Here is a 26,234-nt window from a genome sequence, read left to right as displayed (position 1 = left end):
TGAGATGCAGTTTAGACACATGCCCTTAGATGCAAAGTGATACAAAGTCTTGACGCATGCCTTTAGACATAAGGTGAGGCACAGTCTAGACACATGCCCTTCGACATTCAGTGAGACACAGTTTAGACACATGCCTTTAGACATAATGTCAGATGCGTCTAAATACATGCCCTTAGACATAAGGTGAGATTCAGTCTAGGCACGTGCCTTTAGATGTAAGGTGAGACACAATCTAGACACATGCCCTTAGACATAAGGTGAAACACAATCTAGACACATGCCCTTAGACATATGGTGAGACACAATCTAGACAAATGCTCTTACACATAAGATGAGATGAAGTTAGACGCATGCCTTTAGACATAAGGTGAGACACAATCTAGGCACATGATCTAAGACATCAGGTGAGACGCAATCTAGACACATGCCCTTAGACATTACATGAGACACAGTCAAGACACAAGCCCTTAGACATAAGGTGAGATGAAATTTAGACACATGCCTTTAGACAGAAGGTGAGACACAATCTAGACATATGCCCTTAGTCATAAAGTGAGACATAACCTAGAAACATGCCCTTAGACATAAGATTTATTTTATTTTATTTTATTTCACATTTGTTGACCGGGGTAATCTGACTGGATATATGTCCATTTTCAGCGGAGGCCCGGGGAGAAAAGCTCCAAAATAACAACAGTTACATTCATATTAGGCAGGCTACCTATCATTTCATAGATAATTAATACAAAAGAGAAATAAGACATTGTAGGATATACAAATACATTTAGAGAAACTCCTTATTAATGATGGAATCAGAGAGAGAACATGTTTTTTTTTTATACATTAGGTAGTCCATCATTGGTATAGGAATTGAGAAAGTGGGGTTAGCCTGGTGTTGAGCACTGGCAGAGCCAATGGGATGTAACGTGGGAGAAGAGGCCTTCCTTAAATGTATTTTGGGAGGTGATATTGGTGAGGTGAGGAGGAAGGGAGTTCCATATTTTACCGATGGCATTGGAAAACAGAGAGTCGCCCCGTGAGTTATGGGATTTGACTGTTTGTACAAGTAACCTGTTTGATGAGCGCAGACTATTTAGATTAGAATAGTAACTCACTCAGTGCAGGGATGTTGTCAGGTTGATTGAGAATTTTAAATGCTACTATTAGTTGGTTTTGCTGGAGTATATTTGGTAGTTCAATCCAACCTAGGTTATGTAGGTTGGTACAGTGATGGGTTTTATAGGGCATGCCAGTAGCAAATCTTGCAATATGATTGTAACAACATGAGAGTTTATTTAGTTCAGTTTTGTTAAGGTTAGTGAGTATAGGGGAAGCATATAATAGGGTAGATAGAAGATGTGAGCGGGCAATGGCCACTTTTGCCATAGGAGACAGAAAGGGTTTTATTCTATATAGGGACCCTAGTTTCTTATTTACAGCTTTAATAGTTTGATTGATGTGTATGTCAAATCTAAGTTTATTGTCTATGGTAACGCCTAGTAGTTTGGTATGGAAGTCGGGAGAGTAGTCCCGTTATTGGATTGTACAGTAAAGGGTATGGGAGTAGATTTATGAGTATGATGGAAGAGTAGAAGTTTGTTTTTTTTTGGGTTGAGAATCAATTTGCGTCCTAGCAGCCAGTTCTCAACTGCAGTGAAACAGGCTTGGGTTTTGGAAAGTAGATTAACTGGCGATTTGTCTGAGCAGATTAATGTTGAGTCATCTGCATATTGAATACAAGAGGTCTCAGGGATGACTTTGTAGAGATCATTAATAAAAATGGAAAAGAGAAGAGGTCCCAGTATGGAACCTTGGGGGACCCCTATGGTGTTGGGTAGGAGGCTGGAGAGCTTATTATGCCAGAGTACAGCTTGTTGCCTATTAGAGAGGTAGGCATGAAACCAATCCAAGGCTTTATTATCTAGGTAGAGAGTTTTTAGGGTATCTTGCAGTAATTGGTGGTTGACCATATCAAAGGCCTTTGATAGGTCCAAAAAGAGTGCTGACGATATTTTTTTGTTATTCCGGTTATGGTTTATGGTGTCCGTGAAGGAGAGTAGGGCAGTAGTGGTACTATGATTGGGCCTGAAACCATGTTGTGAACTAGATAGAAGATTGTTATGGGTTAGGTAGTGTACAAGTTGTTTGTGAATACATTTTTCCATGATTTTGGCCAGTGGTGATAATATGGCTATTGGCCTATAATTTGACAGGTCAGTGGATGGGCCACCTTTGTGGAGAGGGATTACATAGGAGATATTCCATATAGAGGGGATTACAGATTCTGTTATGGTACGATTAATTAATATTGAGATGGGATAGGCTATGACATCTGCAGCTTTTTGTAAATAGTCAGCTGGAAGAAGATCTGCAGAGAGGGTGGTTGGCTTTAATTTCTTCAGTAAGGATCAAATATAGGACGTGGGAACAGGTTGTAGGTTAAAGGAGGACATAGTCTTCGGAATGGAACCTGTTGTAGGGGAGTAGGTGGCAGTTTGTTGGTTAGCTAAGGATTTGATAATATCGATGAAGAAAGTGTTGAGATGAGACACAGTCTAGAAACATTCCCTTTTTCATAAGGTGGAACACAATCTAGCATGTGCCCTTAGACATAAGATGAGATAAAATCTAGACACATGCCCTTAGACATAAGGTAAGACACTGTCTAGGCACATGCCCTTAGGTATAAGGTGAGACACAATCAAGACACTTGCCCTAAGACATAAGATGAGATGCAGACTAGAATGATGCCCTTAGACATAAGGTGAGAGACAGTCTAGAAATATGCCTTTAGACATACGGTGAGACACATTCTAGACACATGCCGTTAGACATAAGGTGAGACACAATCTAGACACATGCCCTTAGACATAAGGTGAGACGCAGTCTAGACAATGACATTAGGCATAAGGTGAGATGTAGTCTTGACACATACCCTTGAACATAAGGTTAGACAAAATCTAGACACATGCCCTTAGACATAAGGTGAGACACAATCTACACACATGATCTTAGACATAAGGTGAGACCCAATCTAGACACATGCCCTTATACATAAGGTGAGATGCAGTCTAGAAATATGCCATTAGACATAAGGTGAGACACAATCTTGACACATGCCCTTAGACATAAGGTGAGACACAATCTAGACACATGATCTTAGACATAAGGTGAGACACAGTCTAGACACATGCCCTTAGACATAAGGTGCGACACAGTCTAGAATGATGCCCTTAGACACAAGGTGTGATACAATCTTGACACATGCTCGTAGACATAAGGTGCATCACAGTCTAGACACATGCCCTTATACATAAGGTGAGACACAGTCTAGACACATGCCCTTATATATAAGGTGCGACACAGTCTAGACACATGCCCGTAGACATAAGGTGAGACACAGTCTAGACACGTGTTTAGACATAAGGTGAGACACAATCTTGACATATGCCCTTAGACATAAGGTGCGCCACAGTCTAGACACATGCGTTTAGATATAAGGTGAGACACAGTCTAGACACATGCCCTTATACATAAGGTGAGACACAGTCTAGACACATGCCCTTATATAGAACGTGCGACACAGTCTAGACATATGCCCTTATACATAAGTTGCGACACAGTCTAGACATATGTCCTTAGGCATAAGGTGAGACACAGTCTAGACACATGCCTGTAGACATAAGGTGAGACGCGGTCTAGACACATGCATTTAGACATAAGGTGAGCTGCATTTAATTAATTCATGTCTGAAGACACTATAAGTCTGACATCATTTACTACTAAAAAATAGAAAAATCCCAAGTGCCATAATAAACACTGAAGATAAAAGAAATAGAAAGTATGCTAAAAAAATCAGAACTATTTAAACATTTAAAGAATACCACAACCTTCCATTCATTTGAAAATTCAGTTCTGGAAGCCAAAGTCTGAGCAAATTATACAGAATAGGGTCCAATGTTTTCACACTTCTAAGCCAATAACTTTAAGATATTAAAGCACAGTAACTTTGTACAGACTGTAACTGCAGATGATAACATTTTGAGTACAAATACATACCGCTATGGCATCTTTCATGACCTACCAGGAAATGTGTAGTAATCCTAGTCTATGTGCCTCAGAACTAGAAAGCATTAAATATTTACGCAACTGTAATGTCTCAAGTCTGTCTTAGGAAATTAAAAAAAAAATGAGTCCTCCATTAATAAGAATGAGATATTTCAATATGTGTATATGTGTAGCTGCCTTAGCGTCTCATAATGTGAGAGATACTATAGACCTTGTATTCCATTTGTGAATCTCTTCAGTATCTGTACCAGTGGCTTTAGTGGGTTTAGATCTTGTAGTCTTCCAGAGTTAAGTGGCACATTTCATTCTGGATTTCACTTGGGTATTAAATAAAGGTGCAAGAATACATTTCAGAAGCATGGCCAGGCTTAAAAAGCCCCCCTGGGGGTGTTATCCTAGTAATCACCTATGAACCTAAGAACATTACTGTATTCAGACTTTACATATCTATTTATGAAACTGATTTAAATTCAGATGGGAAAGATGGGGAGCTGGGGGGAAGTAAGGAGTCACTTTAGAGCTATGGGTAAGACATGGTAATGTACAGCTGACCAAAATGGGGCATGTCCTTGGAAAGTGTCCCATGCCTTTGCAGTAAGTCATGAAGGCCAAGTGAAGACCAGATTGAAATTAAAGTAAGGTGATTAACATCTGGGAGATAAAATGCTGCTCACTGTACCAATGCTAAACATGATGGTACATTCTGAATTGGGGGTGATTAACATCTGGGAGACAAAATGCTGCTCACTGTACCAATGCTAAACATGATGGTACATTCTGAAATGGGGGTGATTAACATCTGGGAGACAAAATGCTGCTCACTGTACCAATGCTAAACATGATGGTACATTCTGAATTGGGGGGGATTAACATCTGGGAGACAAAATGCTGCTCACTGTACCAATGCTAAACATGATGGTACATTCTGAATTAGGAAACAAGTGGTGCATTCATTTTATTAGTTCTGGTTTCCTACAGTGGAAGGCATCCCTGCCATTAGGACATTTAGCACTCTGATTTGGTAACATATTCTGATATCTGTACTTCAGTGATGTCAATGAATTCCAAGTTATGTGGACCAATACAGAGGAGACACTGTCATTTAAGAAATGTCTTCAAGAGATGATAAGATTGGTTGCACAATCACTGTTGGGCCTTAGAGACAGTGTTTTACTCTGCTTCTGTGTTAAATTCCTTTGTTATAGAAGATCAGTAGTCAGTAGTATTTCAATAACTTAACTATTATTTTATAATCATTCCTGCAGTAAGTAGTGTCCTCACCAGTAAAATATTTCTTAAAATATTTTATATTGTTTGGTTCCCAGTGGACTTTTACTTATGGGATGACCAGTTAAAGGTAAATTTAGTTAGCAGGTATATATCGTTTGAGGCATCTTGTTTGTGCATTCATGTCCTTATTAGAGAAAAGTCAAAGTCTCCTAAACCACAGATTTTACATCTGCAAGCCTTGTACGAATTCCCTCTTGTTTGTTACATACATTCCTAAGTTCTGTCACAGTTCTTGAATTCTATGTGATTTCAAGATCCCGTTTTAATTGTTCACATCTCTTTCTGTAAACAAATACTGCCTTGTACCCCCCAAGCCATCCCCTGCACCTCTTCTTACTGTGTCCTCTTGTGTTAATTAGTGCATTTCTTTTCAGAAATACAGTTTCCACTGTAAAACCATAATTTAAGGAGCTTTTTGGCTCAATCAACATCCTTCTCAGAATTATATGTTGTATTCTCCTTTCCTTCATATATCTTTTAGTAAAGACTACACTTTTTGTTAACTTACTTTCATATGCCTCTATTTATTTTTTTATTTTATTTTACATTTGTTGACCGGGCTAGTCTAGCTGGATATATTTCCATTTTCAGTAGAGGCCCGGGGAGAAAAGCTCCACATAGAACATAACAAAGAGACATACTATTAATAAACACATAGAATAAAAGTAAGACAACATTAGTAATAAAACAAATACAAATTGATAATAATAAACTAGGTGATAAAAGTCACAAAAAGTAAGGCACACCATCATTAAAAGTCCTGACTAGAGATAGGACAGTGTCAAGGGCTTCTTACTAATTACAAACAGGCTATGCCATATGGCTCCTACTACAATAAGAAATAAAAAAAGAAAGTGGGAGGAGAAGGAGGAAAAAAAAGTAATGTAAGAAGAGGGGGAAGAGATAGAAGTCAAGAAATGAGAGAAAAAAAAGACAAACATGAGGATATGGGAGAGGTAAGAGAAATAGGTCAGAACATAGAGTGGCTTTAAGGGAAAGGAAAGGTATATGCTGGATATTAAGCACAAGGTGAGGTTAAAGGTCAGGAGAGGGGGGAGAGAAGTTAGTCAGGTGTACTACATGAGCAAAGCCAGTGATTTTGGAAGTACAGTTTGATTTGTTGTTTGAAGAGGGGTAGGGATATGATTAGTGTTATATCCCTAGGTAGTAAATTCCATACTCGGCCTGCAGTATTAGTGAATAGTGAGTCACCAGCTAAGTTGTGAGCTTTTATGGGTTTGGTCAAGAGTTTAGAAGAGGAGCGAAGGGAGGTAAGATTGTTATAACGGGGTAAAAGCTGTGAAAGAATAGGGGTGTTATCAGGTTGGTACAAAATTTTGTGGGCAATAGAGAGTTGTGTGAGTGTAAGATAGTTCTGTAGTTCTAGCCAGCCTAGAAGTTTCAAATTAAGGCAGTGATGGGTTCTGAAGGGGTTGCCAGTGGCGAAGCGAGCAATGTTATTGTAGCAAGTTGCTAGTTTGTTTAGGTTAGATTTCTTGAGGTTAGTGAAGATAGGAGAGGCATAAAAGAGAGTGGATATAAGATGGGAGTGGGCAATAGTAGCTCTAGCTGATGGGGTGAAAAATGGTTTGATCCGGTATAAGGATCCCATCTTTCTGTTTACAGATTTGATGGTGTTGTTGATGTGTTGATCAAAAGGGAGATTGTTATCAATGGTTATTCCAAGCAGTTTAGTTGTAGAGTCTGGAGAGATGACAGTATTGTTGTTAGACAGGATGGTAAAATGTAGTGGGGAGGTACGAGTGGTGGGGGTGAAGAGGAGAAGTTTAGTTTTTTTAGCATTCAGGAGGAGGTATCGTCTAGGAAACCATGTTTCCACTGTGTTGAAGATATTTTGGGTTAGTGAGATTAGGTTAGAAGAGGAGGATGCTGAGCAAATAATTGTGGAGTCATCAGCGTATTGAATGCAGGTGGCTTGCGGAATAACAGAGTGGAGATCATTAATAAAGAGAGAGAAGAGAAATGGGCCGAGAATAGAGCCCTGAGGGACTCCAATAGAAATGGGCAATAAGGAGGAGATGTGGTTGTCCCAAAGAACGGCTTGTTGTCTGTTGCAGAGATATGAACTAAACCATTTTATGGAAAGTTTATCAAATGAGAGGGATTCCAGAATATTAATTAAAGAAGAGTGGTTAACCATGTCAAAAGCTTTTGACAGGTCGATGAATAGAGCAGAAGAGAAAAGGTTATTATTGCAATTGCTTGATAGTATCAACAAAGGAAAGGAGGGCAGTGGTGGTGCTATGGTGGGGTCTAAAACCATGTTGACAGTTAGCTATAATATTGTGTAGGGAGAGATATTGAACAAGTTGCTGATGAATACACTTCTCCATAATCTTTGCTAAAGGTGAGAGAAGTGCAATTGGTCTAAAGTTAGAATAGTCGATAGAGTTACCGCCTTTGTGTAGTGGGATAATATGAGAGACTTTCCAGATGTCAGGGATAGTTCCTTCTTGGATGGTTCTATTTATAAGTATAGTTATTGGGTAGGCAATTTCTTTGGCAGCCTTTTGCAGAAAAAGGGAGGGAAGCTTGTCAGCAGAGGGGGTACAAGGTTTCAGTTTGAGGATAAGTTGGTGGATGAAAGAGGTAGAGACAGGTTGTAGAGAGAAGTTGTAGGAAGAGTTTGCTAGAATGTTTGGAGGGTAGAAGTTATTAGTGTTCAGTTGACTTGCAAGAGATTGAATGGTTTCAGTAAAGAAGGAGTTAAAAGCATTGGCAGTTTGGTCAGGGGTGTCTGGGTCAGCATTTAGTGGGGAGGGAGTTTTGGCTGTACCTGGAGAAAGGAGTCTATTGATAGAAGACCAAAATTGTTTTGGTTTATTAAAATGGGTTTCTTGTAGTTCACAGTAGAACTTTCTTTTGTCATTTATTATAGCTTTTTTGGTTAGGTTTCTTAGTTGACGAAAATGAAGGAAATCAGAGTTGATTCTATGGCACCTCCATTTGGCCCAAACCTTGTTTTTAGAGAGGATAAGTTTCTTAGTTTCATTTGAGAGCCATGGGGCTGTATTTGACCTCATTCTAATGGTACGCTCAGGAGCATGTTTATTCAGAATGGAAAGAAAAGTAGAATTGAAGAATAATACTGCTTCGTTAAGTTAGGAATGTGTGTAACAAACAAGAGGGAATTCGTACAAGGCTTGCAGATGTAAAATCTGTGGTTTAGGAGACTTTGACTTTTCTCTCTAACTCCCTACATGCGGATATTAAGTGCCGAGTTTATAATGATGACAAACCACATCATCTTCCATCTTCCTGTGTACCATTGTATCCCAGAATCCTTTCTCACAGATTACCTAAAGGTAAGCAGTCGATATGAGCAGTCTGATATAACTGATATAGTCTTATTTCCAGCTCTGTTCTTTTTTCTCCTCACTGTCCTGGGCTCTTGTTAACGAGACTAGTTTTGCATGAAGGCGTTATAACAGGTCTGGGAACATAGGTTGACAGCAACCTGTCTTTTGACCACCACATTGCCACTGTAGTCAGACAGTCCTTCTGTGTCGGACATCTCATTACTAAGGGTTTTGCATCAAGGAAGAAAGAGGTCACTGTCTCCCTCTACTCTTCCCTCATTAGGCCAATCATTGAGTACAGTGCCCCATTTGGAATGTACCTCACTAGACACCTGCAACTACTGGAAAGGCCACAAAAGTACCTCACAAAGAGGATCCTAGGCCTTAAACACTTGTCCTATATGGACAGACTAAAAAACTTCAACTATTCTCTGTCTCATATCGCCTACTTAGAAGTCTGGCCCAGCTCTGTTAGAAATGCTACATCTAAAGAAATCCCTATCCCTCTACACCACATGCTCCAGAGACCTCAACCTCATTACCACAATCAACAGAACATGCTGGAGGGACAGGTTCATAACCCAGAGACTGCCCATGCTATGGAATAGACTTCCCATACATGTCAAGCAGAGCATCTCACTGGCCCTCTTCAAGAGAAATCTTTATGAGTGGATGGAAAATAGAAAATTCACCCCAGTGATCACTCCAGTGGCTTTACTCAACACAGGCACTGGGAACTAAGGTTGAGTGGCACAGTGCCAGGGTAATCCTGGGGGCAAGGCTTGTGAAGGCCCCAGGGCCATTAGCCTAGTACACACCTATGAACCTTTGAAATTTAAGCTGTCTTTTTTCCTGTTTCTTTAGTATTAAGAAGTGCATGCCAGTTCTGTGGTTTAACTGGATAAAGTTCTCTGATTATGACACAGATGAGATTAGTTCAGTAAGTAAACAATGCTGTTTCTAGCGCTTGTATGGCAGAGAATTTCAGGCTACCTGAGTGGGAGGATGTGGGACTGCATGTGAAAGGTTCATGCTTCCATGGCTGAATCCTTAGTGGAGACCAGAGGCCCCATTGGCTTCATGTAAGCAAAGCAACCGTAAGGGGTTATGCCACTTGTGGAAGCAGATGCCACTCTCCTACTGAACCCTGAGTGTGTTATTAAATAAGCGCAGTGGGGCTAGGGCTACAAAACCCACACAACTTCTGATGGTTACCTCAGTGACAGGCCATTTTGGCTGGCTGTCACCCTGCTGTATGTGGAATGATGGCTGTCAGTCAGATGAGGCAAATTCTCACAAATGGAAGTGTTAGAATGCCCTTCCCTATTGTATTCCATAATGTTTGGGTATGATTTCATCATCAGTATAACAGGCACACTTCTAGCTCTGGGCTCTCTTTGGTCACTTTCATCATTACTGATAAGGATCAGCCTGTCCACTCCCTCTTGGTATTCTGCTGGTAGCCATCCACTGTTTAGATACGGTTTCTCCAATGCTGCTGCTCTAGGTCCACTTTTTTTTAACAGGCTGAGTAAACCCCACTATGGATCCCAGTGAATTTAGAACAATTAGCCTTATCAGAGTCATTTGCAGTGTAATAGCATGTGACATTACAGACTTCATAATTAAGAAATGCTGGAAGCACACACTTCGTCAAACCAAACTAGTGTGGATTCGGAAAAGGCCAAGTCTGCTTATTTAACTGCAATACTTTTAAAAAGTTGCCAAAGCACTAGATGTGGGAAAATCTCTACACATATAGTTTTGGCAAAGGCTTTCAATACTATCTCACATTCAGGAATTATTGAAAAGCTAACCTATATATAACCCACTGGATAACAAACTGGTTCACTGACAGAACCCATGTAGTCAGGGTCAGGGGCTGCAGTCTTCAAAAAGGTTTTTGCTGGAAGTGATCAACAGGACTCTGTGCTGTGCTGCTATCAAGCGTGCACATTAGTGATATCAAGGCCTTGCCAATGGCCTTTGCTTGGTCAGATTTGTTGAGAACTGCAAGCTTGGAACTATCATAAATTGTCCTGAAGGCAGTCACGTCCCCCAAAAAGGCCTTACCCACATGCTCCTATTGTGCCAGAACTTACGGTCTAAGACTAAATGCCAAAAGGTATAGTACCGCCTAGTTTGGGAAACATGAGCACATTGCACCTTCTACATAAACAGCACCCCTGTTAAGATGGATACTATTATTAGGGATTTAGTCACCAGTGTCTACTGTGGTTAGGAACTCGCAGTAACTTGCCTAGCTGATTACCAAAGGTATGATGTCTTCTAGATATAATAACATCATTTCATTTTACTCCTTCTTTACCAGATGCATTCTAGAACACATTGCCTTCGTTACCATGTGTCTTTACGAACATGTCACTCATCTTGAACTCCATTACCAGATCCATTCTAGAATGCATTGCCTTCATTACCATGTGTCTTTATGAACATGTCACTCATCTTAAACTCCTTCTTTACCAGATGCATTCTAGAACGCATTGCCTTCGTTACCATGTGTCTTTAAGAACCTGTCACTCATCTTGAACTCCTTCTTTACCAGATGCATTCTAGAATGCATTGCCTTCGTTACCATGTGTCTTTACGAACATGTCACTCATCTTGAACTCCTTCTTTACCAGATGCATTATAGAATGCATTGCCTTCATTACCATGTGCCTTTATGAACATGTCACTCATCTTAAACTCCTTCTTTACCAGATGCATTCTAGAACGCATTGCCTTCGTTACCATGTGTCTTTATGAACATGTCACTCATCTTGAACTCCTTCTTTATCAGATGCATTCTAGAATGCATAGCCTTCGTTACCATGTGTCTTTACGAACATGTCACTCATCTTGAACTCCTTCTTTACCAGATGCATTCTGGAACACATTGTCTTCGTTACCATGTGTCTTTACGAACATGTCACTCATCTTGAACTCCTTCTTTACCAGATGCATTCTGGAACACATTGTCTTCGTTACCATGTGTCTTTATGAACATGTCACTCATCTTGAACTCCTTTACCAGATGCATTCTAGAATGCATTGCCTTCGTTACCATGTGTCTTTACGAACATGTCACTCATCTTGAACTCCTTCTTTACCAGATGCATTCTAGAATGCATCGCCTTCATTACCATGTGTCTTTAAGAACCTGTCACTCATCTTGAACTCCTTCTTTACCAGATGCATTCTGGAATGCACTGCCTTCGTTACCATGTGTCTTTACGAACATGTCACTCATCTTGAACTCCTTCTTTACCAGATGCATTCTAGAACACATTGCCTTCGTTACCATGTGCCTTTATGAACATGTCACTCATCTTGAACTCCTTTACCAGATGCATTCTAGAATGCATTGCCTTCGTTACCATGTGTCTTTACGAACATGTCACTCATCTTAAACTCCTTCTTTACCAGATGCATTCTAGAACGCATTGCCTTCGTTACCATGTGTCTTTACGAACATGTCACTCATCTTGAACTCCTTCTTTACCAGATGCATTCTAGAATGCATTGCCTTCATTACCATGTGTCTTTATGAACATGTCACTCATCTTGAGCGCCTTCTTTACCAGATGCATTTTAGAATGCATTGCCTTTGTTACCATGTGTCTTTACGAACATGTCACTCATCTTGAACTCCTTCTTTACCAGATGCATTCTAGAATGCATTGCCTTCGTTACCATGTGTCTTTAAGAACCTGTCACTCATCTTGAACTCCTTCTTTACCAGATGCATTCTAGAATGCATTGCCTTCGTTACCATGTGTCTTTATGAACATATCACTCATCTTGAGAAACTCCAGTACTTTCTCACTAAGAAAATCTTAGCTCACTTAACTATGCCAATTGATTAAAAGCCATACCTCTTTTACATTTCCTAAATGCTGCTACATGGTGAACTCTGCCTGGCATTAAAGGCCACAAATAACTCTGTCTTGCTAGAACTCTTGCGTGTTTGTAAAACAAGTAACGTTACAAATACCCATACCAGAGACCTGAAGCATCGTTATGACATAAACAATATGTGCTGACCAGATAGAGCGCATGCCGGGAATCTCCTTTCCCTGGAATAGAACATCCCCCTTGTGCCAAACGGAGTCGCTGCCTAACACTCTTCAAGTTAAACATGGATGAGTGACTTGGAAATAAGTTTGCCCTGGTTGTAGCACCTTGGCCCTTGCGAATATGGACAGCAAACAGTGCGATTTACTCTGGCTATGTTCCAAATGCCCTGTTTGATAGCCTGCCTAGTATGTAACCATGAAGCCATCTCTGCAGTTCATTCTGTTGTTCTGCCCTGCTTATCTACTGTTACACATACCTGATAAGAACGTCTTACGGTTGGTCTGAGTTGCAGTCATTCATTTTGTTGCAATTCACATACTTGACTTTGAGATGATGAATTTCTGTCTATCTGAAAACAAACTAAGAGATTGGTGGCTTTCATCTTCTATCTTTTTTTCCCTTGCTATAAAAGGAAATTACATCTTCTCTCTTCCAGTCTTTGGGAAACATTTTCCTACCCACTACTCTGGCATGTGCTACATGGTCAAACTCAGTAAATCGATACACCTGTATGTATGCACTAAGCACTAACCTCAGTGCACGCAAAATTAAAAAAAAAAGTTATTTTGTAGTGTGATAGTGTGAGGGCTGCATGACCCACCAACACTTCTTGCTAATTATATATACCAACTCTGAGATCCCAAAACTGTATGGAAAGGAAAAAAATCTCCCTTCCCACTGTATAGCAGTTCCACAAAAGAAACTCCAGCATTCTGCAAAGAACCGACAGTTTGACAAAGTAACCGCCCAAATTAAACATTCGCTGTAATGAATGTAAGACCAGACACTTTCTAGCCATATGCATATATTTATGTATAATATATATTCTATACACCCTTGTTCGTGGACTCCTGCTCTTCCATTCAGTCTGTGCTCATGAAGTATTTCAGTATATATTTTGCTTCATTTAATTAGTTCGGAAGATCTCATTATCTTATTAGCTGTCAAACCACATTAAACTTCTCTTGAAAAACTTGCGTGCATTTCCCACATTACTTTTTATATTTATGGATCTGTTTTATAAGGACGAACATTCAGGTTGTCGAACACCTAAATGTCGGCAGCTAACAGCGAAAGCTAAAAACTGTGAACGGACACTTCCGTGAATGTTTTCACAGGGAAAAAAATGTGCTTGGTCGTTAACAGGAATTTGCCCTTTTCCCGCACATCGGTGGGTGTGGTGGGCGAAGCCCCCCACTTGATTAGGGTTGAACGTTTGTTTTACTGTCCGCCGGCCTAGTGAATTTTTTCCCTGTGAAAAAATTCATGGAAGTGGTCGTTCGCGGTTTTCAGCTTTCGCTGTTTAGGTGTCGACATTCAGGTGTTCAACAACCTGAGCATTCGTCTTTATAATATATACCCATATTTATTTTTGCCTAGTCAATGATGTTGATGAAATAATAGAGGATGTGACAAAATATTTCTTAAATACTACTGGAAACCATCCAGAACTGACAAGCATCATAAATGGAGATAAACAACTTATTACAAAGTTTTGTATTTGATATCAGAACAATCCGAAGAAAGCAAAAATATGCATTAGGAGGATTAAAGAAGATCTCTTGTATTGTCATTGATATACTACATTCAAAAAACTTTTATTTCTGTGTACCATAGTACAATTTAATAATATATATATATATATATATATATGTATACATATATATATTTTTTTTTTATTAAATGGGCAATGAAAAATATTTGTGATGTTGCATTTTACACAGTGCCATAACCTGTGCATGAAACAAAATAATAATCTTTGCAGATAATTCTCCTTTACTGGTAAAAAAAAAAATCATTAACTTTCTCTTTCAGTCTGCAGAGGAGCACATTACTGCATAAACCCATGTCAGATTATATTGCAGAGGGTACGCATGAATCCAGAATTTGTCAAGAACTTCACAGGTCAGATGTCTTCCACAAGTGAACAAATGGTTCAAACTAGATGCAGAAATATGGAACATAACAGCCCCTTTAGCCAGGAAAATGTAGTAAAAACGCATCTGCAAACTAATAAAGTAGACAGATTATCTGAATGTGATGATTTTAAGAAGAGTCTTGCATTTTCTACTAGCCTCGCAACATGTTGTTCGACTGCTACTAGGGCCTCATGTAGAAATCTTATCCATAGCTTCAATAACAATCCCAAAACATTTGATGAAAAACATGAAGAGGGCAAAAATAAAGAGAACCTGGCATCAAAGGAAAGGCAAGGAATAATAAAAATCTATACGTCTGTAGCATGTGACACAATTTACACACCAAAGGACCACTCTGATGGTAAAGAGGATTTCCAAACTACAGAGAAGTCACATACTTGTGACAGTAGCTTTATAAAGAAGGACCAGCGAGGATCTTATAGTGAAGTCCAGACTGAAAAGAAGCCCTCAGAATACAATATGAGCTTTACAAAGAAGAGCCAAGTCACATTTAGTGAGAAAGGCAGCATTGAGAAGAGGAAAAAAAAATCTGCATCATCTGACAAGAGTTATCATGGGAAGAGCTGCCTCACATGCCATGAGAAAAGCCACAGTGAGAAGAAGACATATAAATGTGCAGCATGTGGCAAGAGCTTTCAGTGGAAGAGCCTTCTCACATATCATCAGAAAACCCACACAATGGATAAACTATATAAATGTGCAATATGTGACAAGAGTTTTCAAACAGTGGTCCGACTAATATGCCATAAGAAAAGCTATACACACTTGAAGAAGTTAAAAAGAAATTATCAATTTAAATGCATAAAACGTGGCCTGAGTTTTAGACACAAGAAGTATCTTACATGCCATGAAAACACTCATGCCAAGGAAAAGCCATTTAAATGTATTACATGTGGCAAGAGTTTCATGTGGAAATCAGGGCTTGCAAGCCATAAGAAAATTCACATGGAAGAGAAGCTATATAAATGTGCAACATGTAACAAAAGTTTCAGAACAAAGAAGAACCTAAATCATCATCTAAAAACCCCAGCCCACACTGGGGAGAAGCCACATAAATGTGTCACATGTGACAAGAGGTTTACCTGGAAATCCATGCTTACTTACCATGAGAAAACCCACTTTGAGAAACTTAATAGAGAGAAGCTACATAAATGTGCAACGTGCAACAAGAGTTTTCGAACAAAGAATAAATTAAAACGTCATTTTGGAATCCACACTGGGGAGAAGCCATACAAATGTGTTGCATGCGGCAAGTGTTTTCTTTGGAAAACTGCACTTGAATACCACAAGAAAATCCACACTGGAGAGAAGCCATATAAATGTGCAACATGCAACAAGAGTTTTAGAGCAAAGGGCAAATTAACATACCATGAGAAAATCCATACTGGTGAAAAGCCATATAAGTGTGCATTATGTGGAATTGGTTTTAGACATAAAGACCAACTTGCATACCACGAGAAAACGCATACTGGCCAAGAACCATTTAAATGTCTCGCATGTGGTAAGAGTTTTATGAGGCAGTCTTTTCTCACAGACCATGAGAAAGCCCACACTGGGGAGAAACAGTATAAATGTACAATATGTGACAAGAGTTTTGCACTCAAAACAAGCTTTGCATACCATAAGAAAACTCACTCTGGGAAGAAGCCACATAAATGTGTAACATGTGGCATGTGTTTTATAGAAAAGAGCCAACTCACAAGCCATGAGAGAAAGCACACTGGGGAGAGGCCACATGAATGTGCAACATGTGGTCTGAGGTTTAGAAAGAAGGACAAACTCCAAGGCCATGAGAGAATCCACACTGGGGAGAAACCATATAAATGTGCAAAATGTGGACTGAGTTTTAGAATAAAAAACCAACTCACATACCATGAGAGAACCCATGCTGGGACAATGCCATTTAAATGTGCCACATGTGGGAAAAGCTTTGTATGGAAGCATGAGCTGACATACCATTTAAGAACCCACACTGAGGAGAGACCATTTAAATGTATTACATGTGACAAGACTTTTAAATGGAAAAGCAGCCTCATATTTCATGAGCGTAAGCATACCGACAAAGCTCCATATAAATGTGCAACATGTGGCATGAGTTTTAAATGGAGTGATCAGCTCAGATATCATGAGGGAATACATGTGGGATCAGCCAACACCAACAGTAAGGAAAGTCGAAGCAAGAAAACTAGATATTGTAGTCAAAGGAAAAAGGGCAGTGCTGGGGAAGATCACGTGGAATCTTCCAGTGCAAACAGTAAAGAAAGTCGAAGCAAGAAAAACAAATATTGCAGTCAAAGAAAAAAAGACAAACATAGCAATAAGTGAAATAGCTACATCTACCAACTGTAATCTCGTGTGTACTGAGAGTCATAAGAGTCATTAAATGCCAGAATATGCAAACTTTAACTGCACCAGTCTGGAGCAAATGCACCCAGATACTTCCAATTGTAGTAAGGTTGCAGGTCCGAATGGAGAAATGTAATCAGTGAGAGGGGTGTAGTATTCACTCTCAGGTCTTGGTGAATATCTTTACATGGAGGACACTGTTTTTACAAAACCTCACCAAGGCGACACTGGTATATAGGCTGCAATTTATATATCATGAAAAAAGGTAGGTGAAAAAAAAGACTGGCCACACAGATCCTAGCGTTAAAAAGTGAACATTGCTGACATAGGCAATTATGTTAGGACTGGATGTGTAACACTGTCCGTATGTGTAACACCATTGAAGCCTTTGATACTGAGTGTTTAAATCTTAAGACCATGTTTTTAAACAGAGGGTACCCTAGCGAGTTCATTGATGGTTTAATCGATGAAGTCTCGCTTAAGAGAGAGAACGGTTTTTATAAACCCCTTCTTTTACAACGGAAAGTTGATCCTTCTATTACATACGGGTTGGAATTGGGAGGTTATACATCACCGTTTAACATTCCTGAGGTTCAAGTTGTGTGTGATGAACCAAGTACCTCACAAAGAACAACTAGTGTTGATTTCAAGTCTAGTCTAGTTATTACATATAACCGACATATCAATGCCATTTGTTCAATCATCAAGAAAAATTGGTACTTTATTTTGAACAACTCACAGTTAATTGAAACTTTGGGTTTACAACCTTGCTTTGTTTTTAAGAGGGGTAACAACTTGAAAGAGTTACTTCAATCAAGGGAAGAACCAATAGATTTTTATTCTAGACAAAATGGCACTTTTACTTGCGGTATGTGTAATTTGTGCAGGCTCTTAAAAGTGGGTAACTCTTTTTCAGTTAATGGTATTAAATATACCATCAACTACAAAATCACCTGCAACACTAAATCTGTGGTGTACCTTGCGTTTTGTAATTGTTGCCCAGCATTTTATGTTGGTAAGACGGACCGTAGATTACGGGACCGTGTTTACCAACATAATTATGCAATTAAAAACAAAAAGGGCGACAATGCTCTTTCTAAACATATCATAAAACACACTGGACATAGTTTTACCTATATGGGTATTGATTGTGTAAATGTAGGTATAAGAGGTGGACCACAACCTCTTTTACTTGAGATTAGAGAATTGGAATGGCAATTACGCCTTAATGCCTTTTCTTATCCAGGGCTAAACGAAGCATGTAATATCCTGGCAGTATTGAAATATAAAAGCTACTTAAGGTAATATTTTTCCTTTATCTTCTTATGCCCTTTACGTCTTTTTTGGCTAGTACCCCTTAGAGTAAAATTAAGAAAGGGTACTTGGGTGTACACAGTATTAAGTGTTCAAACACCCTAACCTGTGCAGGATTATTCAACTAGCATTGTCATGTAGCATTTTTTAACGGCCATTCAAAAATATTTAAAACTTCGGCGAGGCTGATTCTTTGTACATTAAATAAGAGTGGATTTGTGTTTATGAATAGTTTCATCAACGGTTTTACTAATAGTCCATTAATAGTTTTTTAAGAGGTTTATTAAAAACTTTAAGGTATTAAAAAACCTTATTATAAAGTTTAAGTTTTATTATTGTTCTTTTTAACGGATTTGTGTATACATACACAAACAGTTTTATTAATTTGTTAAATTGAACCATTCTATGTGACTGTGTACCTCAGTACACCTTTATACGAATTGTAAATAATCATTTTATACATATAAAAAAGTGTACTTAAAATATAGCAAAAAGAATGTACACTTGAAAGGAAATGACATCATTTCCTTTCTACATGTTTAAATTGAGTGTGCTTGGTGTTTTCATTGTCTGATGAAGCTTCTTTTGTTATGGAAGCGAAAACGTTTTTACAATAAAGTGCGTTAACAAAGAACCATCGAGGAAGTATCTTTTTACCAATTGTGTTTAGCAAGATTTTGGAACTTATTCTCGATACATTCCCGTGTTGACCGGTGGGGTCCTGGTGCCGTACGCTACTTGTTTAGGACTGGAAAAGGAAGTATAGAAAGCTCAGAATATGGAAACATTCCTAACACAGGGCTGGGTCATGCTGTGGGTGGCCCCACTGTGGCAGATGAAAAACAGCCCGCAAAAAACTGGTAGACATAACAAGAGGCATAGAGACAATAAAGTGCACTGATGATGTCAAGAAAGAGACTGTATGCAGTATGTAATGTAGAAGTTTAACAGAAAGGATATTTAGCAAGAGCAAGAAAAAAGAGGAGGAAAAAAGTCACTGCATTAGAGAAAGTGTTGAAAGTTAAAAAAATAGCAGTCAAATAGAGCAAATGAAATGAAGACGATATCGAGATAAAAAGAATCAGATCATCCGAAAAAAGGTGTGATTAATGATGTGCTGCCAGGAAATAACAAAACCCGATACGAGCCTGGAACTGGGAAAGAAGACGAGACCTAACATGCTGTAATATGTATTCAAAAAAGAAAGTAATACTAACTGAAATGACCTCTGCAGCTCCAAAGATATCTGAAGATCTATACAGACAAAGACATCCAGATGTAGTCAATTTTGTAGAGGAATGAAAAGGAAAACAGAAGTGGGGCACAACGGAGAAGTAAAACATTTACTAAGAAAAGCAGCAAATAGAAATGGAAGTGACAGACAAACTGAGATGGGAAGGATTTAGAGACTCTGACGGAGGCAATACCACGAGATATGAAGGATTTAGAGGCTCTGACAGAGGCAATACCACGAGATGTGAAGGATTTAGAGGCTCTGACAGAGGCAATACCACGAGATGTGAAGGATTTAGAGTAGAGACTCTGACGGAGGCAATACCACAACATGATGAGTCAAAAAATCCACATGAAATGCTATGACGGGCAGAGACTGAAACCTGTATAGAAGACAGAGTAAAATTATGGAACCTTCTACAAGAGACTCACATGAAAGTCCAGTTAGAATTGTTCCACAAAAGAAAGACCATGAAAATGAGAACAAAGGATGCTTTCGGTCTAGATAAGAATTATCTAAGGGAAGGCCTGCTAGACTTAAAAGAAATGAACACAGATATTAAGGTAGATGAAAGGAAGAGACTTCAGAAAGTGAATAAAACACCACATTTTAGAAAACTGTTAAACTGAATGAACACAGTAATTGGGAATATTAAGAGTGATTTATAAGATGTAACAGAAAATCATCGAATGCACTTCTGGTTAATGAAACTAATAACAGATAAAAGTGTTGTCACAAAATCACAGAGTAATAAAGGGCAGAAATGGAAAAAGAAGACTGTCACCATGCAAGCATCGAATAGAGAAAACTGTAAAGCAACTGTGGAAAGAAGTACCAGTAGAGCGAGAATAAAGGAAAGGGATCGGATAAACAAACATTCTCAGAAAGGCATACGAGGGAAAAGAAGCACGCAATTTTAAAACAGATCAGTGTTTATCCCAAAATTTAAAGCAGAAGTACAAAACAAGCAAATTACTGAAGTCCCAAAAATGTTTTATAAGAACTGGAAAACAAAACAAAAGTAACAGTAATACCAGCTAAGAAAAGAAAAATAATTACATTTTGGGGAAGCATTTATGTAGACCCTACTGAACACATCGAAGATACTGAATACAGAGAAAAGTTAAAAGAAGATGCAATATAGAGAATATGAAATGGGATGAAGTAATAGTCAGAGAAACTGAGGCAAAATTAAGAAAGGCTACTAGCTAGAAACCCTGGGTCTGAATAGAATACCTAATTTCTGGCTTTGGTGTGATTGACTAGCTCCAAAAATTGTTGGATCAGCTGGATCTCAAAGTACAACAGCGCTGCATGCCTATTAAGTGGTACATACAGCAGTATTATATATTTCTCAGTCTGAAGGCACCGTGGTCCTCCTTGCATTGATATATGCATAGACATAAAAAAAATCATAAAATTGCATATGTATTTCTTGCCAACCCGATAAAGATTTAATAAAAGATCTAAACTATAAGGAAACATTCTAACAAAACTTTCTTGCTTAGATTAACAAAAACAGATTGTGATGTTAATTACACCAGAAGTAAATAAAAAGGTTTTCAATAGAAAGTGATATATATGTGTGTGTGTGTGTGTGTGTGTGTGTGTGTGTGTGTGTGTGTGTGTGTGTGTGTGTGTGTGTGTGTGTGTATATATATATATATATATATATATATATATATATATATATATATATATATATATAGTATACACATACACACTGGATATAAAAAGTTTACACACACCTGTTAAAATATGTTAATAGTTTCATAGGTGTGTTCTAGGCTAATGGCCCTGGAGTCTTTACAAGCCAAGCCCATAGGATTACTTTGGCATCATGCCACCCGACCTTAGTTTCCTGTGCCTCTTTCAAGTGCAGCCACTGGAGATATTCCCTGGGGTGTATTTTCTATTTCCCATCCACTCATCGATATTTCTCTTGAAGAGGTCCAATAAGGAACTCTGCTTGGCATGTATGGGAAGTCTATTCCATAGCATGGGCAGTCTTTGGGTTATGAACCTGTCCCTCCAGCATATTCTGTTTATTGTGGTAATGAGTTTGAGATTTCTGGACCATGTGGTGTGGAGGAATTGGGATTTCTTTAGATGTAGCATTTCTAACAGAGCTGGATCAAACATGGTTTTGTAAGTCAAGCAGAGATCGCCTCTAAGTAGACAATATGAGACAGAGAATAGGTGGAGTTTTTTGAGTCTGTCCATATAGGACAAGTGTTTAAGGCCTAGGATCCTCTTTGTGAGGTACTTCTGCAGCCTGTCCAGTTGTTGAAGGTGTCTAGTGAGGTACATGCCAAATGGGGCATTGTACTCAATGACTGGTCTAATGAGGGAAGAGTAGAGGGAGACAGTGACCTCTTTCATCCTGGATGCAAAACCCTTAGTAATGAGATGTGCCACATAGAAGGACTTTCTGACCACAGTGACAGTGTGGTAGTCAAAAGAGAGGTTGCTGTCAACCTGTGTTCCCAGATCTCTTATGATGTCTTCTGTGTTCAGTGGACTACCATCGATGTGGTAGTTCATGGGAACTGGGTTTTTCCCAAAGGGGATGACGACACATTTTTTTGCATTGAGCTTAAGGCCATGGTTCTGACACCAGTCGTTGGTCTCAATGAGGTCTTTCTTTAGGATGTCAACATCACTTGGGGAGTTAATAATGTCTCCCAACTTGCAATTGTCTGCGAACTTTGTCAGCCAGAGTCCCTTCATGTTGGACTGGACTTCTGAGAAGTAGATACCAAACAGGAGAGGACCCAGGACCGATCCCTAAGGGACTCCACTCTAGTCAGCAGTCTGACTTGGAGTCAGCTACTTTCACACTGTGGGTTCTATCTGTGAGCCAGTTTGCAACCCACCTAGTAATGTAGGGGTTCATGCCTACCTTAGTGAGTTTGTCTGTGATCCCTGAGTGGGAAATGGTATCAAAGGCCTTGGCCAGATCAAGGTAGGCTGTATGAACTACCTTGCTTTTATCCACAGCTCTGATGACTGACTCAAAGAAGTCGACCAAGTTGAGCAGGCATGATCTGCCCTTCACAAAACCAAACTGTGTGGGATCCAGAGACTGGAGATTCCCTATATCCTTGTTTATTAGGTCCATGATGATGCAATCCATAGCTTTGCATATCAGTCTTGTCAGGCTAATGGAGTGATAGTTCCCAGGGTCTGTAGTCTCTCCTCCTTTGTGGAGAGGGATGTCTATAGCAGTGCGCCATTTGATAGGGACAGACCCTGAGGTGAGGCTGTGATTGAACATGGCACACAGTTGAGGTGCCAGTTCATTCTGTAGTTCATATAGAACACAGCCAGGGAAATTGTCAGGTCCCATAGAAGCTGTGTTCTTGGCCTTGGACAGTGCTGTTTTAACCTTTGCAGCAGTAATACTGGGTGTCTGGCAATCTACTGGTATTGTGATTGGTCCTTTGGGGGGGTAAAGTTGGCACTGAATCTATCGGCCAGTATATTGGCAATATCTGTTGGCTTGGTATATGAGGTACCATTGTGCAGTAGCTCAGAGCAAATCTGGATATTGCCGTGGAGGTTCTTTACATAATAGAAGGCCTTGTGGTTGTCTTTACTGTCTGCTGCAATTCTGTTTTCATAGCTAGCGTTAGAGGATTTGATGAGGGATCTCAACTTTTTGTTGAGGCTGATAAGGGAGCTTTTCCAGTCTTGGGACTTCACCTTATTCCGCATCAGTTTTCTCCATCTGTTGTAGTGTTTGTTTATAGCAGGGGACCACCAGATTGGCTTCCTTTTTTTGGAGGAGAGCGTCTTGGTTCTATTGGGTCTGGTGAGATCCATGCATTTGTGTACGTGTTCGTACAGTGCACTGGTGTATGATTTGGTGGTCATGCAACTATTCTCCATTTGCATGGCTACTGTGAAGTTAGCCACCTCTGTTCTTAGGAGCCCAAAGTTTGCTTTGAAGAAGTTTTGTATGGTGGTTACCTTTGCGGGGAGTGGGATGTGATATGTGGATTTCCAAGGTGGTTAGTTTGTGGTCGGATCTAACCAGGGAGGACTTGACTACTGGTGTAGAGCAGTAGTCACCCATGTTAGTAATGACCAGGTCAAGGATGTTGCTGCCTGTAGTGGGGGTAAGAACAAGTTGGTCCAGGGCATTGGAATTAATTAATTCCAGGAAACATTGGGCAAGTGTATTGGTACATGAGTAGTTTTCCCATTTAATGGAGGTGTAGTTGAAGTCGCCTGGTATGAGTATGTTAGGTTGGATCCTAATATTCTCCGGGGTGCTTAGGAACATGGAGTGAGTGTCTTGGGACATGGTTGGAGACCTATAACAGGCTATGACCTGAATCGCTGTCTTACCCAATTTTAGCTGCACCTGAAGTATCTCTGATGCATTATGTTGGACTACCAGTCTGGAGGTGTGTGCATCTTTTATGAATATGGAAACACCACCCCCTTTGGAATTTCAGTCCAAGTTCTGGGGCCGAAAGGTGTGGAATGAGTTATAGCCTGGTAGTGCAGGGGTGCTTTCTGCTGCATTGAATCAGGTCTCAGTTACAGCACAAATGTCGATATTTTCCATTTTAAGGAGTGCATTGAGGGACTGCATTTTAAGATTTAGACTTCTAATGTTGAGCAGCATGCAGCATGCAGCAGCGGCCTTAGGTCAGCTGGTGCCCTAGGCAAAAGGGCTCCATGGTGTCCCCCACACCCCCCAGGTGCCCCCATCCTTGTCTACCTTCACCAAATAAATACTGGAAAAGCGCCCCTGCTACAGTTGCGCCCTAGGCGGCCACCTAGTTGGCCTAGGTCTAAGGCCAGCTATGGCAGCATGATCCTCAGATTGCATTTGTTTGTAGCTGTTACAGTGGTAATTTGGTCTTTCGAACACCGCCTAAAAAAAGGTACTATAGGTTTTTGTGATATAAAAAATGAGACCACAATAAATCATTTCAAAACTTTTTCACCTGTAGTGTGACCTATAACCTGTACAATTCAATTGAAAAACAAATCTGTTAGGGGAAAAATATAAAAAATGAAAAACGTACAATACGCTGGTTGCATAAGTGTGCGCACCCTTAAACTCATATTTTGTTCTGTGCACACCCTTAAACTAGTACTTTGCTGAAGCAGCTTTTGATTAAATTACAGCTTTCAGTCTTCTTGGGTACGAGTCTTTCAGCATGGCACATCTTGACTTGACAATATTTGCCCACTCTTCTTTGCAAAAGTGCTCCAGATCTGTCAGATTGCGAGGGCATCTCTTGTGCACAGCCCTCTTCAGGTCACCCACAGATTTTCTATTGAATTTAGGTCAGGGCTCTGGCTGAGCTATTCCAAAACTTTAATTTTCTTCTGGTGAAGCCATTCTTTTGTTGATTTGGATTTATGCTTGGGGACCTGTCATTTTGAATGGTGAAATTCCTCTTCATCTTCAGCTTTCTAGCAGATGCCTGAAGGTTTTGGGCCAAAAGTGACAGGTATTTGGAACTGTTAATAATTCTCTCCAACTTGACTAAAGTCTCAGTTCCAGCTGAAGAAAAGCAACCGCAAAGCATGATACTGCCACCACCATGCTTCACCTTGGGGATGGTGTTCTTTTAGTGATGCAAAGTGTTGTTTTTGCACCAAACGTACCTTTTTGAATTGTGGCCAAAAAGTTCAACCTTGGTCTCATCAGACCATAACACATTTTCCCACATGCTTTTGGGAGACTTAATTTATTATTTTGTAAATTTTAGTTGGGCCTGGGTGTTATTCTGTGTAAGAAAAGGCTTCCATCTTGCAATCCTTCCTCATAGTCCAAACATATGGAGAATACAGGAGATTGTTGTCACATGTAGTACACAACCAGTACTTGCCAGAAATTCCTGCAGCTCCATCAGTGTTGCTGTAGGTCTCTTGGCAGCCTCCCTGAGTTTTTGTCTTGTCTTTTCATCAATTTTGGATGGACGTCCAGTTCTTTGCAATGCCACTGTTGTCCCATATTTTTTCCACTTTCTGATGACTGTCTTCACTATGTTCTATGGTATATCCAATGCTGTGGAAATTTTTCTGTACCGTTCTCCTGACTGATACCTTTCAACAATGATCCCTTTGATGCTTCGTAAGTTCTCTGCAAACCATGGCTTTTGCTGTAGCAGGCAACTCAGTAAATGTCGGGAAAATCTTACTAGGACAGGTGAACTTTATTTGGGGTTAATCAGAGTCTCTTTAATTGATGGTAGGTGTGTACCCAAGAAGACTGAATGCTGTAATTAAATCAAAAGGTGCTTCAACAAAGTATTAGTTTAAGGGTGTGCACATACAACAAAGTATTAGTTTAAGGGTGTGCACACTTATGTAACCAGCATATTGTACATTTTTTTATTTTTTATATTTTTCCCCTAATTCATTTGTTTGTTTTTCAATTGAATTGTGCAGGTTATAAGTCACATTAAAGGTGGGAAAAGTTTTGAGCATATTGTACATTTTTTTATTTTTTATATTTTTCCCCTAATTCATTTGTTTGTTTTTCAATTGAATTGTGCAGGTTATAAGTCACATTAAAGGTGGGAAAAGTTTTGAAATGATTTACCGTGGTCTCATTTTTTTATATCACAAAAACCTGTAATTTTAACAGGGGTGTGTAAACTTTTTATATCCTCT

The 26,234-nt window shown here is 39.5% G+C and overlaps 1 protein-coding gene across 1 annotated transcript in view; it reads left to right on the top strand.

The window, feature by feature from the left end:
* Window positions 1–18,375, top strand: part of LOC122815118 (zinc finger protein 431-like) — a 251,240-nt gene extending 232,865 nt beyond the window's left edge. Inside the window, exon 4 of the mRNA XM_044087368.1 lies at window positions 14,574–18,375. Coding sequence (XP_043943303.1) covers window positions 14,574–17,023 — 2,450 coding nt within the window. The 3' untranslated portion in view covers window positions 17,024–18,375. The remainder of the gene's footprint in view (window positions 1–14,573) is intronic.
* Window positions 18,376–26,234: the final 7,859 nt, after the last annotated feature.

This window comes from Protopterus annectens, chromosome 11.part0 (assembly GCF_019279795.1).
Source record: "Protopterus annectens isolate FY-2018-M chromosome 11.part0, PAN1.0, whole genome shotgun sequence".
Classification (NCBI taxonomy): Eukaryota; Metazoa; Chordata; order Ceratodontiformes; family Protopteridae; genus Protopterus; species Protopterus annectens.
The sequence above is the reverse complement of the archived record's forward strand: the minus strand, read 5'-3'. Positions and strand labels throughout refer to the sequence as shown.